At 40.1% G+C, this 13,776-nt stretch overlaps 1 protein-coding gene across 1 annotated transcript in view; it reads left to right on the top strand.

Moving 5' to 3' along the window:
* The window catches only part of FMN2 (formin 2), a gene marked incomplete at both ends in the record, with an annotated part of 319,676 nt that overhangs the window by 95,986 nt on the left and 209,914 nt on the right, over positions 1–13,776 (top strand). Inside the window, one exon of the mRNA XM_082631007.1 lies at positions 1,042–1,097. Coding sequence (XP_082487133.1) covers positions 1,042–1,097 — 56 coding nt within the window. The remainder of the gene's footprint in view (positions 1–1,041; positions 1,098–13,776) is intronic.

The raw sequence follows: 13,776 nt of genomic DNA on the forward strand, positions 1-13,776 counted from the left end.
TGTGAGCGGGTGTGGAGCCAGAGAGGTAGGGGTGTGGGCAGGTGGAAGGAGGTCCGTGGGCCCAGGTGGAGACGGTGCTTTAATCCAAGTGAAATGAGAACTTTCAATTTAGTTTAGCAATATGTTGTACGATTTAAACCACGACTGCCTTTTATTTTTTGTATGCATTGTCACATACATGTCACATACTAAAATGCTGCTGAATTGGGAAGGTCTGAGGTATCCCCCAGAGCGACAGCTGTGTGCTGTCAGGTGTCTGGTCTGCATGCCAGTCGGGGGCAGGGAGCAGCGTGAAGGTCAGGAGACAGACTCATCTTTGTCTCGCCACCAGCCACTGTGTCGGGGCCTCTGTTCCTCACTGCAGATGCCCAGGATGGGGAAGGGGTGTCGTTCTCAGGCTCCCATGCACAGAGAGCTGGGGGTTCCTGGAAGCTCTCTTAGGTTTTTATGTAACTCCCGTGCAAGCTTCACTTAGAGGAAAGTATCCCCTAGCTTAAAAAACAAAAGAAAACATGGCCTTGGTTACCCCTAAGGTTTTCCAGTATGAAGAATTTTCAGTCCCGTAGGTTCTCAAATGACAATTACTCAGTGCCTCTTGGTGAGTGCTCATTACCTCTCACTGAGAGTGGAAGGTCAGTTGTCAGTAGTCAGGTAAGGCTTCCAAGATCCCACCCTTCCAGACTGGGGAGTTGGCTTCTGTCACTGTACAGACTTAAGTGAATAATACGAACAGTGAATGTCTTGGCAGATACTTCATGGCACAAAGTAGAAACTAGCAATTGAGACAAATAATCATGACTGATGTGTAAAGAAGGGCGTAGAGATAATCTAATTTAAAAAATACCTAATGACATGAGTGTGTCATTTTGTGTGTTACATGTACTCAAAAGCAGTCATGTCCTCATAACACGGAGGTATAACCTGGGTGTTTGGGTGCTTATTATGGTTGAAGGTATATTACAGTTCGTTTCATTCTGTGAACAGAGAAATGGGAAAATTTGCCCTTTAACATATTGCCTGTCTTCTTCCTTTTCAACCCAGAGTCTCAATCTGCTGTTTTAGAAACTCCGAAAAAATGTTCAGATGCTGCTCAGCAGGTAAGATTTAATTAGGATGTCAGCTCCCTTTCCTCTCTTGTTTGCCTCTGCTTTATCTTTCCATCTGCCCAGCCAGCTAGGTGGCCATGTTTCTCAGCCTGCAGGGGACTCCAGTCAGGTGGGAGGGGTTTTTTTTCCATTCAGACTTTGTGAAGGAAATCAGCCTGGAAGTGGCACTGGGCACAAACTCCTCAGCATCCATGTTGTTCCATGTCCTGCCGGAGAGCTGGGCCCACAAGTGCTGGCTCCAGCAGGAAACAGCGGCTGCTCAGGTGTTGTATAGAGATGGGCCTGGTTGCACTAAGAGTCACGTGGATATGATTTTTTATAAGGTATGCCAGGGCTTTTCTAAAACCAAATAATATTCTTAAGTTGCTTTGGTGGATGAAACATTAGTTAGTGTCTGTTTAATTTCCACAGAAACTTTCTTATTCTCTTACTAAAGAAGCCACATTTTATGCCTTTTTTTCTTGCACCAAAATGCACTTTCTGTAAAAATAGGAAACACTTATATGAAATAATAATTGTGGTTAGCAATTGCTTTCTTGGTTATAAAACCATTTTTAAAATTTATTTATACATTCTCCCAACTCTACCTTCGAAAATAACTTAGTGTTAGAAATTACCACCAAGAAGTGTGTTTTCTGGAGTGGGGTCTGAGTAGAAAATGAGACGGCTGCTTTCTGAGTTTGAGGCCCAGGTCAGTTTCTGGTCAGTTTGTGACAACATACTCAGGCTATCTGGGACATAGTGTTCTTCTCTGTAAAATCAAAGAATCTGATGATTTTTGAGAACTTTTCCAAGTATAAAATGACTTCCCTTTTTAAAAGAAGCAGCCCTGCATCATACATGAAAATTTACTCCTCCTGGAGGATAAATAAGAATATAAATTGGTTGAGAACTTCATTTTATAAATTATCTGGTGCTTTTCAGAAATATAGCTATTCTGGTCACTTTCATAAGAGTAAAGATGCTCTTAAGGATAATGTCATAAAACAGGTTTTCCCATCTTTTTTTTTTTTTTTTTTTTTTAAGAGCAGAGACTTCTATCAGGCTGGGGCCGTTGAAAAGCCCTGGTGGACTGAGCTGGTAGTTCATTAACTGTCATGATTAGCCAGTAGTGAATACAATGAAGAAAAATGAAAAGAGGTTAAGAGAAATAAAGTGAGAAATAATTAAGAAAAACAGTGCCCTCAAAATATCTTCTCATTATTTTTGCAACACTTTTTTTGGCATGACTAAGTTGTGATCTGGGATAATATGTTAGATCTTTCTAGTTCTTATTTCCAGGGCGTATATTACTGAATTCTCTGTTATACTGATAACACCAAAGAAAACCTGGACAAAAAGTATTCTATACTATCAACGGTGACCAAACACCAACAACATTGCTTTGTGTATTAAGATTCCAGCTGGAATAATTCAAGGTAGATATTCGTGTGTGTAAAATTATAGTGATTTTCTGTGTTTCATGAGCTCTGAACCAATAATAAGCAGAAAACCTGATGAACTGGGTGATTTTAAAACACCTGATGTTACAGCTTGGAAACTCATGGGGGAAATAGATTGATTTAAATTTCACAGCTTTGCGTTTCCTTGTTGCCAGTAAAGTGTCTAGAAGCTAGAAAATATAATAAATTAATTGAGTGGTAAGATTGTTGGGAAGCAGTTGAAGCCTAGCCCTCAGTAATGACATCATGGACTCGTGGAATCGGTGACTCGTTATCATAAGTTTACGTAGGGACTGGTTCGTTTCTGAGATGATGTGTGTCTCTTTCATAAGAGCCTAAAGTAACCACCATAAAAGCGATTCAGGAAACTAGAATTAATTACCTATGTACTGTGCACCTGTTCTTTTACTGCATTATGTTATGCGATTCTTATAATAACCCTTTAAAGTAACTATTATAATTCATATTTAACTGATAAGAAAATGATGTTTATAGGAGTTAACTTGCTTCAGATCAAAAATTGATAAAGGATAAGAGCCATGGTATGAACATAGGTCTGTTCGACTTTATACCTCCTGTTCTCTCCACTATGACAAAAATTAGACTTTTGCACGTGTAATCAAACTGCAGCTGTTTAATACCATCTCATGCCAAAATCATCAAATGGATGAGGTGAGAAGTTTATTTTAAGTTATTCTATTGTATTTATGCCATTTATAAGAGGCTGATGTCAAGATATGTTTTAGAGGCATAGATTGAAACTGATTAGATCACAGACACGTGTTTAACTTTGTGCTAAATTGTGTCGATTTTACTAACTTTAGTGCTTCACTGCTCTTTAAAAAAAAAGTACAGTTCTGTTTTTTACATAGAGTGCCTTGCTTCTTAGTTACTAGAGGGCAGTCTGTCTGTCTGTGAGCTGCCCCTGCAGAGGAAGTGGGGAGCTTCCGGCGGGTTTGCTGTGTGACTGATGAAAGTGATGCACGCAGAGAGTGGGGCCCTCCGCAGAGGTGAAGCACATCCTACACTCTCGGTTTTCTTTAGGTGTGCGTCCAGGCACCTGTTCTCTCCATCCAAGCGTGCTGGAATTTACGGAATTGGTTTTGTCTTTTGCTCTCTCCCTGTAATTAATAATTCTGAGAGCTCCATATCCCTAGACAAAATACATGATTCCTAAAGCCTTTTCTCAGCTGGAAGGAGTGGAAGGTGCGGGGATCCTCTGCATCTGTGGAGGGAGACGTGTGGCCACCCCTGAGTGTTGTCACCCATGGTCTCGTGGGATCAGGAAATTGTAAAACAAAACTGCTTTCTTTAGACCTCACTTACTGATTAATTTCAAATAATATGCTCTGAAATCTGCTATATCTAAAGAGTTATTTCATAAAATGAAACAGAACTATCTCAATTCTGTTTTTTATTCTTTGGCATTTGAAATACTATTTAAACTGTAAATCCGTTTGCATTCTTCAATATATAAATAGCCAAATATCAATTCCATTCTCTAGAAACATTTACTCCTACATTAAAGATTAATATATGGTAGCTAAACTGGTTACCACCCAGTTTTAAACTTATTTTTAAATTATATAAATAATTTTAAATTAATAATAATTAATAATTTTGAAATTGTATATAAAATGTGTGCTTCAAAGTATTTTCCTAAAACTCTCAACATCTTTCTGATGTAAGTGGACTAGTTGAAAGGTAAATAGAATAGAATTTGATCTTTGAAAACTCTAGCTTTGGGTAGGAATTGGTACATCAAAGCAATTGAAAGTTGGGTCTTCCTACACATTACGGTATGGATTAATTGAGAACAACCACGTCTATTACAAAGTGTTGGATAATGAAAAGAAATTAACCAAGGATCAACACTTTCTTACCACATATGTTTTATGCAACCAAATTCTCAAAGGTCAGAAAAATGTGTATGATTTGAGGTGAGTGACAAAATCCTATCTCAGTCCAGTTTTAACCTCCTTCGAAATTGGCTTAATTCTCTTCCCCCAGGATCCTGCTCTGATCAGTCCTCCGCGGTCCTCTCAGTGCCTAATTGGGTTACAAACTTAATTGAGGAATTGAGTATTCTTTTCTGTTGGTTCTCCTTGTAGAGTATCTTTTCTAAAGTTCTTCATACAGTGACCACTCACTACAATTTATTGTTTGTTTCAGAAACATGTTTATTTAGGAGCAAATCATGGGATGTGTATGAACGAGGTGGGGTGGCCTGGTTGATGGCACTTGAGGGTTACTCACCTGTGTCTTGGCAGAGGTATGTTCAGAAAGTAAAACAGAATTGGTCAGATCAAAAGAAAGGTGTGGGGAACGTAGTTCTGAAGGAATAGTGATGGAGACACAGAAACAAGGCACTTGAATTGCATGAGAATATATTAGACATATCAAAGGTTGGGGGAAAATCATATGTTCCTACTGAACTCTAAGGCAAAAAGTGACATGCATTCACATGTTAATTATTAACCCAGCACACAACAATTTCCAAGATGAGTGACCAACTAAAATATAGACCAGAGAGAGGCAGCTTCAAGATGACAGAGGAGTGAGACACGGAGATTGCCTTCTTCTCCACAAATACATCAGAAATACATCTACATGTGGAACAACTCCACAGAACACCTACTGAATGCTGGCAGGAGACTGCAGACCTCCCAAAAGGCAAGGAACTCCCCACTTACCTGGGTAGGGCAAAAGAAAAAAGGAAAAACAGAGACAAAAGAATAGGGACGGGACCTGCACCAGTGGGAGGGAGCTGTGAAGTAGGAAAAGTTTCCACACACTAGGAAGCCCCTTCACTGGCGGAGACAGGGGGTGGCAGGGGGGAAGCTTCGGAGCCACAGAGGAGAGCACAGCAACAGGGGTGCAGAGGGCAAAGCGGAGAGATTCCCTCACAGAGGATAGGTGCTGACGAGCACTCACCAGCCTGAGAGGCTTGTCTGCTCACCTGCCGTGGGAGGTGGTGGCTGGGAGCTGAGGCTCCGGCTTCAGAGGTAAGATCCCAGGGAGAGGACTGGGGTTGGCTGCGTGAACACAGCTTGAAGGGGGTTAGTGTGCCACAGCTAGCTGGGCGGGAGTCTGGGAAAAAGTTGGGACCTGCCTAAGAGGCAAGAGACCATTATTTCGGGGTGCACGAGGAGAGGGGATTCAGAGCACCACCTAAACGAGCTCTAGAGACGGGCGTGAGAGATGAGCATGAGACACTAAGGTTGCTGCTTCAGCCACCAAGGAGCCAGTGTGCAAGCACAGGTCACTCTCCACACCTCCCTTCCCGGGAGCCTGTGCAGTCCACCACTGCCTGGATCCCGTGATCCAGGGACAACTTCCCTGGGAGAACACATGGCACGCCACAGGCTGGTGCAATGTCACACTGACCTCTGCCACCGTGGGCTCATCCCGCATTCTGTACCTCTCCCTCCCCCTGTTCAGAGTGAGTCAGGGCTCACTAATCAGCTGCTAGTTTAACCTTGTCCTGTCTGAGTGAAGAACAGATGCCTTCAGGCGACCTACAAGCAGAGATGGGGCCAAGTCCAAAGCTGAACCCCAGGAGCTATGTGAACAAAGAAGAGAAAGGGAAATCTCTCCCAGCAGCCTCAGGAGCAGTGCATTAAATATTCACAATCAACTTGATGTACCCTGCATCTGTGGAATACCTGAATAGACAACAAATTATCCCAAAATTGAGGCAGTGGACTTCGGGAGCAAAGATATATATATATTTTTCCTTCTTCTCTTTTTGTGAGTGTGTATGTGTATGCTTCTTTGTGTGATTTTGTATGTATAGCTTTGCTTTTAACATATGTCCTAGGGTTCTGTCTGTCCTTTTTTTTAAGTATAGTTTTTAGCACTTGTTATCATTGGTGGATTTGTTTTTTGGTTTAGTTGCTCTCTTCTTTCTTTCTTTTTTTATTTTTAATTTTTTATACTTACTTTTTATTTTAATAACTTTATTTTATTTATGTATTTTCTTTTTACTCTCTTATTGTCTCCCTTTTCTTCTGTGCTGTGTGGCTGACAGGGTCTTGGTGCTCCAGCTGAGTATCAGGCCTGTGCCTCTGAGGTGGGAGAGCCGAATTCAGGACATTGGTCCACCAGAGACTTCCTGGTTCCACGTAATATCGAAAGATGAAAAATCTCCCAGAGATCTCCATCTCAATGCTAGGACCCACCTCCACTCAAGGACCAGCAAGCTACAGTGCTAGACACCCTATGGCAAACAACTAGCAAAACAGGAACACAACCCCACCCACTAGTGGAGAGACTGCCTGAAATCATAATAAGTTCACAGACACTCCAAAACACACCACCAGATGTGGTCCTGCCCACGAGAAAGAAAAGATCCAGCCTTATCCTCCAGAACACAGGCACTAGTCCCCTGCAGCAGGAAGCCTATACAACCCACTAAAACAACCTTAGCCACTGGGGCAGACACCAAAAAAAAAACAAACGGGAACTACAAACCTGCAGCCTGCAAAAAGGAGACCCCAAACACAATAAGTTAAGCAAAATTAGAAGACAAAGAAACAAACAGCAGGTGAAGGAGCAAGGTAAAAACCCACCAGACTTAACAAATGAAGAGGAACTAGGCAGTATACCTGAAAAAGAATTCAGAGTAATGACAGTAAAGATGATCCAAAATGTTAGAAATAGAATGGAGAAAATACAAGAAATGTTTAACAAAGACCTAGAAGAACTAAAGAGCAAACCAACACTGATGAACAACACAATAAATGAAATTAAATATTCTCTAGAAGGGATCAATACCAGAATATCTGGGGCAGAAGAATGGATAAGTGACCTGGAAAATAAAATAGTGGAAATAGCTACTGGAGAACAGAATAAAGAAAAAAGACTGAAAAGAATTGAGGACAGTCTCAGAGACCTCTGGGACAATATTAAATGCACCAACATTTGAATTATAGGTGTCCCAGAAGAAGAAGAGAAAAAGAAAGGAATTGAGAATATTTTTGAAGGGATGATAGTTGAAAACTTCACTAATATGGGAAAGGAAATAGTCAAGTCCATTAAGCGCAGAGAGTCCCACAGGATAAATCCAAGGAGACACACGCCAAGACACATATTAATCAAACTATCAAAAATTAAATACAAGGAAAAAATATTAAAAGCAGCAAGGGAAAACCAACATATGACGTACAAAGGAATCCCCATAAGGTTAACAGCTGATCTTTCAGCAGAAATTCTGCAAGCCAGAAGGGAGTGGCAGGACATATTTAAAGTGATGAAGGAAAAACCTACAACCAAGATTACTCTGCCAAGCTAGGATCTCATTCACATTCAACGGAGAAAATAAAACCTTTACAGACAAGCAAAAGCTAAGAGAATTCAGCACCACCAAAGCAGCTTTGCAACAAATTCTAAAGGAACTTCTCTAGCAGGAAACACAAGAGAAGGAAAAGACCTACAATAGCAAACCCAAAACAATTAAGAAAATGGTAATAGTAACACACATACTGATAACTGCCTTAAATGTAAATGGATTGAATGCTCCAACCAAAAGACATAGACTGGCTGAATGGATAGAAAAACAAGACCCGTATATTTGCTGTCTACAAGAGACCCACTTCAGACCTAGGGACACATACAGACTGAAAGTGAGGGGATGGAAAAAGATATTCCATGCAAATGGAAATCCAAAGAAAGCAGGAGTAGCAATTATCATATCAGATAAAATAGACTTAAAATAAAGACTATTACAACAAACAAAGAAGGACACTACATAATAATCAAGGGATCAATACAAGAAGAAGATATAATAATTGTAAATATTTATGCACCCAACATAGGAGCACCTCAATACATAAGGCAAATGCTAATAGCCATAAAAGGAGAAATCAACAGTAACACAGTCATAGTAGGGGACTTTAACACCCAACTTTCACCAATGGACAGATCATCCAAAATGAAAGTAAATAAGGAAACACAAGCTTTAAATGATACATTAAACAAGATGGACTTAATTGATATTTACAGGACATTCCATCCAAAAACAACAGAATGCACATTCTTCTCAAGTGCTCATGGAACATTCTCCAGGATAGATCATATCTTGGGTAACAAATCAAGCCTTGGTATATTTAAGAAAATTGAAAGTGTATCAAGTATCTTTTCTGACCACAACGCTATGAGGCTAGATATCAGTTACGGGAAATATCTGTAAAAAATACAAACACATGGAGGCTAAACAATACACTACTTAATAACCAAGAGATCACTGAAGAAATCAAAGAGGAAATTTAAAAAAATACCTAGAAACAAGTGACAATGAAAACACGATGACCCAAAACCTATGGGATGCAGCAAATGCAGTTCTAAGAGGGAAATTTATAGCAATACACTCCTACCTCAAGAAACAAGAAACATCTCAAATAAAGAACCTAAGCTTATACCCAAAGCAATTAGAGAATGAAGAACAAAAACCCCCAAAGTTAGCAGAAGGAAAGAAATCATAAGGATCAGATCAGAAATAAATGAAAAAGAAATTAAGCAAAACAATAGCAAAGATCAATAAAACTAAAAGCTGGTTCTATGAGAAGATAAACAAAATTGATAAACCATTAGCCAGACTCATCAAGAAAAAAAGGGAGAAGACTCAAATCAATAGAATTAGAAATGAAAAAGGAGAAGTAACAACTGACACTGCAGAAATACAAAAGATCATGAGAGATTACTACAGGCAACATATATGCCAATAAAATGGACAACCTGGAAGAAATGGACAAATTCTTAGAACAGCACAATCTCCAAGACCAAACCAGGAAGAAATAGAAAATGTAAACAGACCAATCACAAGCACTGAAATTGAAACTGTGATTAAAAATCTTCCAACAAACAAAAGTCCAGGACCAGATGGCTTCACAGTTGATGTCTATCAAACATTTAGAGTAGAGCTAACACCTATCCTTCTCAAATTCTTCCAAAATATAGCAGAGGGGGGAACACGCCCAAACTCATTCTTCAAGGCCACCATCACCCTGATACCAAAACCAGGCAAAGTGTCACAAAGAAAGAATACTACAGGCCAATATCACTGATGAACATAGATGCAAATATCCTCAACAAAATACGAGCAAACAGAAAAGGATCATACACCATGATCAAGTGGGGTTTATCCCAAGAATTCAAGGATTGTTCAATATAAACAAATGAGATAAACCATATTAACAAATTGTAGGAGAAAATCCATATGATCATCTCAATAGATGCAGAAAAAGTTTTCGACAAAATTCAACACCCATTTATGCTAAAAACCCTCCAGAAAGTAGGCATAGAGGGAACTTACCTCAACATAATAAAGGCCATATATGACAGACCCACAGCCACCATCATTCTCAGTGGTGAAAAACTGAAACCATTTCCTCTAACATCATGAACAAGACAAGGTTGTCCACTCTCACCACTGTTATTCCACATAGTTTTGGAAGTTTTATCCACAGCAATCAGAGAAAAAGGAATAAAAGAAATCCAAATTGGAAGCTGACACTCTTTGCAGAAAACATGATACTATACATAGAGAATGCTAAAGACGCTACCAGAGAACTGCTAGAGCTAAGCAATGAATTTGGTAAAGTAGCAGGGTCCAAAATTAATGCACACAAATCTCTTGCATTCCTATACACTAATGATGAAAAATTTGAAAGAAATTAAGGAAACACTCCCATTTACCATTACAACAAAAAGAATGAAATACCTAGGAATAAACCCACCTAAGGAGACAAAAGACCTGTATGCCAAAAAGTATAAGTGATGAAAGAAATTAAAGATGATACAAACAGATGGAGAGATATACCATGTTCTTGGATTGGAAGAATCAACATTGTGAAAATGACTCTAGTTCCCAAAGCAATCTACAGATTCAATGCAATCCCTATCAAACTACCAATGGCTTTTTTCACAGAACTCGAACTAAAGCATTTCACTCTATGTATGGAAACACAAAAGACCCCGAATAGCCAAAGCAATCTTGAGAAAGAAAAACGGAACTGGAGGAATCAGACTCCCAGACTTCAGACTATACTACAAAGCTACAGTAATCAAGACAGTATGGTACTGGCACAAAACCAGAAATATAGATCAATGGAACAGGATAGAAAACCCAGAGATTAACCCACTCTCATATGGTCACCTTATTTTTGATAAAAGAGGAAAGAATATACAATGGAGAAAAGACAGCCTCTTCAATAAGTGGTGCTGGGAAAACTGGACAGCTACATGGAAAAGAATGAAATTAGATCAGTCCCTAACACCATACACAAAAATAAACTCAAAATGGATTAAAGACCTAAATGTAAGGACAGGCACTATAAAACTCTTAGGAAAAAACATAGGCAGAACACTGACATAATCACATAAATCACAGCAAGATGATTTTTGACCCACCTCCTAGAGAAATGGAAATAAAACCAAAAATTAAACAAATGGGATCTCATGAAATTTAGAAGCTTTTGCACAGCAAAGGAAACTGTAAGATGAAAGGGCAACCCTCAGAATGGGAGAAAATATTTGCAAATGAAGCAACTGACAAAGGGTTAATCTCCAAAATTTACAAGCAGCTCATGCAGCTCAATATCAAAAAAACAAACAACTCAATCCAAAAATGAGAAGAAGACCTAAATAGACATTTCTCCAAAGAAGATATACAGATTGCCAATAAACACATGAAAGAAAGCTCAACATCACTAATCATTACAGAAATGCAAATCAAAACTACAATGAGGTGTCACCTCACAGCAGTCAGAATGGCCATCATCAAAGAATCTACAAACAATAAATGCTGGAGAGGGTATAGAGAAAAGGGAACCCTCTTGCACTGTTGTTGGGAATGTAAATTGATACAGCCGCTATGGAGAATAATTTGGAGGTTCTTTAAGAACTTAAAAATAGAACTACCATACGACCCAGCAATTTCACTACTGGGCATGTACCCTGCGAAAACCATAATTCAAAAAGAGTCATGTACCACAATGTTCATTGCAGCTCTATTTACAATAGCCAGGACATGGAAGCAACCTAAGTGTCCATTGAGAGATGAATGGATAAAGAAGATGTGGCATATATATATAATGGAATATTACTCAGCCATGAAAAGAAATGACATTGAGTTATTTGTTGTGAGGTGGTTGGACCTAGAGACTGTCATACAGAGTGAAGTAGGTCAGAAAGAGAAAAATAAATACTGTACGCTAACATATATATATGGAATCTAAAAAAAAAAAATTCTGAAGAACCTAGGGGCAGGACAGGCATAAAGACGCAGATGTAGAGAATGGACTTGACACGGGGAGCTGGAAGGGTAAGCTGGGGCAAAATGAGAGAGTGGCATGGACTTATATATACTACCAAATATAAAATAGGTAGTGGGAAGCAGCTGCATGGCACAGGGAGACCAGCTCCATGCTTTGTGACCACCTAGTTGGGTGGGATAGGGATGGTGGGAGGGAGATGCAAGAGGGAGGAAATATGGGGACATGTGTATATGTATAGCTGATTCACTTTGTTATAAATCAGAAACTTACACACCATTGTGTAGCACAAAACAGAAGGAAGGGACTGAATCTCTATGTTTACTTTTTCATACCCAGTGCCTAGCTTAATAAGTGTAGAAGGAATAAATAATAATGCCTGTTAACTTAAAAAAAAAATATATATATATATATATTTCAGATTCAATCTATATATATATATAGACCAGAGTAAGAAAAAGAGGGATTCAAGGGGAGGGGGAAATACGTGGTTGAGGTCCAAAATTAAGGGTTAGTATTCCTTGAAGTTTGCCTCACACTCTGAACCTTCTTACGTGCCATAATAAACCCTTCGGCGAAGTGACGGGGGCCTAGTCGGGAAGAGGCGAGACACAGTGAAACACCTGTGGAGGCACTGAGTTGGAAAATGGTGACATTTTAGCAAGGTGTTCACCATGATGCATTATGGGGAGACAGGGTTTTTCTGGAAAATACATTTTCATTTTATGGAAACTCCACCTAGCTTAGAGGACAAAAATTAGACATTTTAATTTTAGAAATAAAGAAAAAAGAGAAATTGGTTTGTCAGTTTTAAGAGTGAAAACCAGCAGGAATCTGGAAAGCAGTTTGTGGTGAGAATGTCAGAAAAGCATTAGAGGTCACACATTGTTTTTGCTTTTCTCTGGGGCAGTAGGACTTGCAGGTGAAAGCAAGTTATGTCTTTGTTCTACTGAGCTTTAGCGGGTGTAAAATCCCTTTGTGCTGGGCAACATGGTTGATGACCTGTGGAGAAGGGCAAACAGTTCAAGCAGCTGCTCTAAAGCAGCGGTACCCAACCTTTTTTGGCACTAGGGACTGGTTTTGTGGAATACAGTTTTTCCACAAACGGGGTGGTGGTGTTTAGGCAGTAATGTGAGTGATGGGGAGCGATGGGGAGTGGCAGATGAAGCTTTGCTCGCTCTCCCACCACTCACATCCTGCCTTGTGACCCGGTTCCTAACAGACCGCAGACTGGTACTGGTCCACAGCCTGGGGGTTGGGGACACCTGCTCTAAAGGGATAGCTGAGCTGATAAAAGTTCATAGCTTACAAAGGATGCTTCTTGGACGTGTGCTGACATGCCATGTGCAAGGTAGTTGTGGTAGGTATTGAAGGAAATACAAAGAATTGTACGGTCTTGGGCCCTTCCGTATATATGAAATGATCTGCAAGCTGTAATGTGATTTGGCCAAGGTATTTAGTGTATGTTGTATTACAGAATTTAAAAAATGGGAACATTGTTTAGAACTTGTAATTAAGGGCAGCTTCGTAGGAAGGGAGAAACTTAGAGCAAGTCCTCAAAGTGATCATTTTTGGACAGAGGAAGGGAGGAGAGAGAGCATTTCAGATGGAGGAGAGATTGAAGATCCAGATGTAGAAATGAGCATGCATCGCGATGGGAGAATATGGCAGGTGTGGGAGTCCTGGTGACATGAAGGGTCGCACCCCCCATCCCTCCAGGCTCGCCGCAGCCCTGTTGGGTCCCTGCAGTGGTCTCCCAGCTGGTCTCGTCACTCCAGTCTCAGTCCCTTCTGATCTGCCCTCCACAGCCCTCCAGAGCTGTCCTTCTAGGAGCCAAATGTACTCATGTCTGCTGTTTGCTCATGGCTTTTGAGAGAAGATTAAGACCCCCGGGTGACATGCAAGGCTTTCCCTTCCATCCTCTGCTTTTAGCCTCATCACCCACTATTTCCTACG

This window comes from Mesoplodon mirus (genome assembly GCF_964341445.2).
Source record: "Mesoplodon mirus genome assembly, chromosome: 2".
Classification (NCBI taxonomy): domain Eukaryota; kingdom Metazoa; phylum Chordata; class Mammalia; order Artiodactyla; family Ziphiidae; genus Mesoplodon; species Mesoplodon mirus.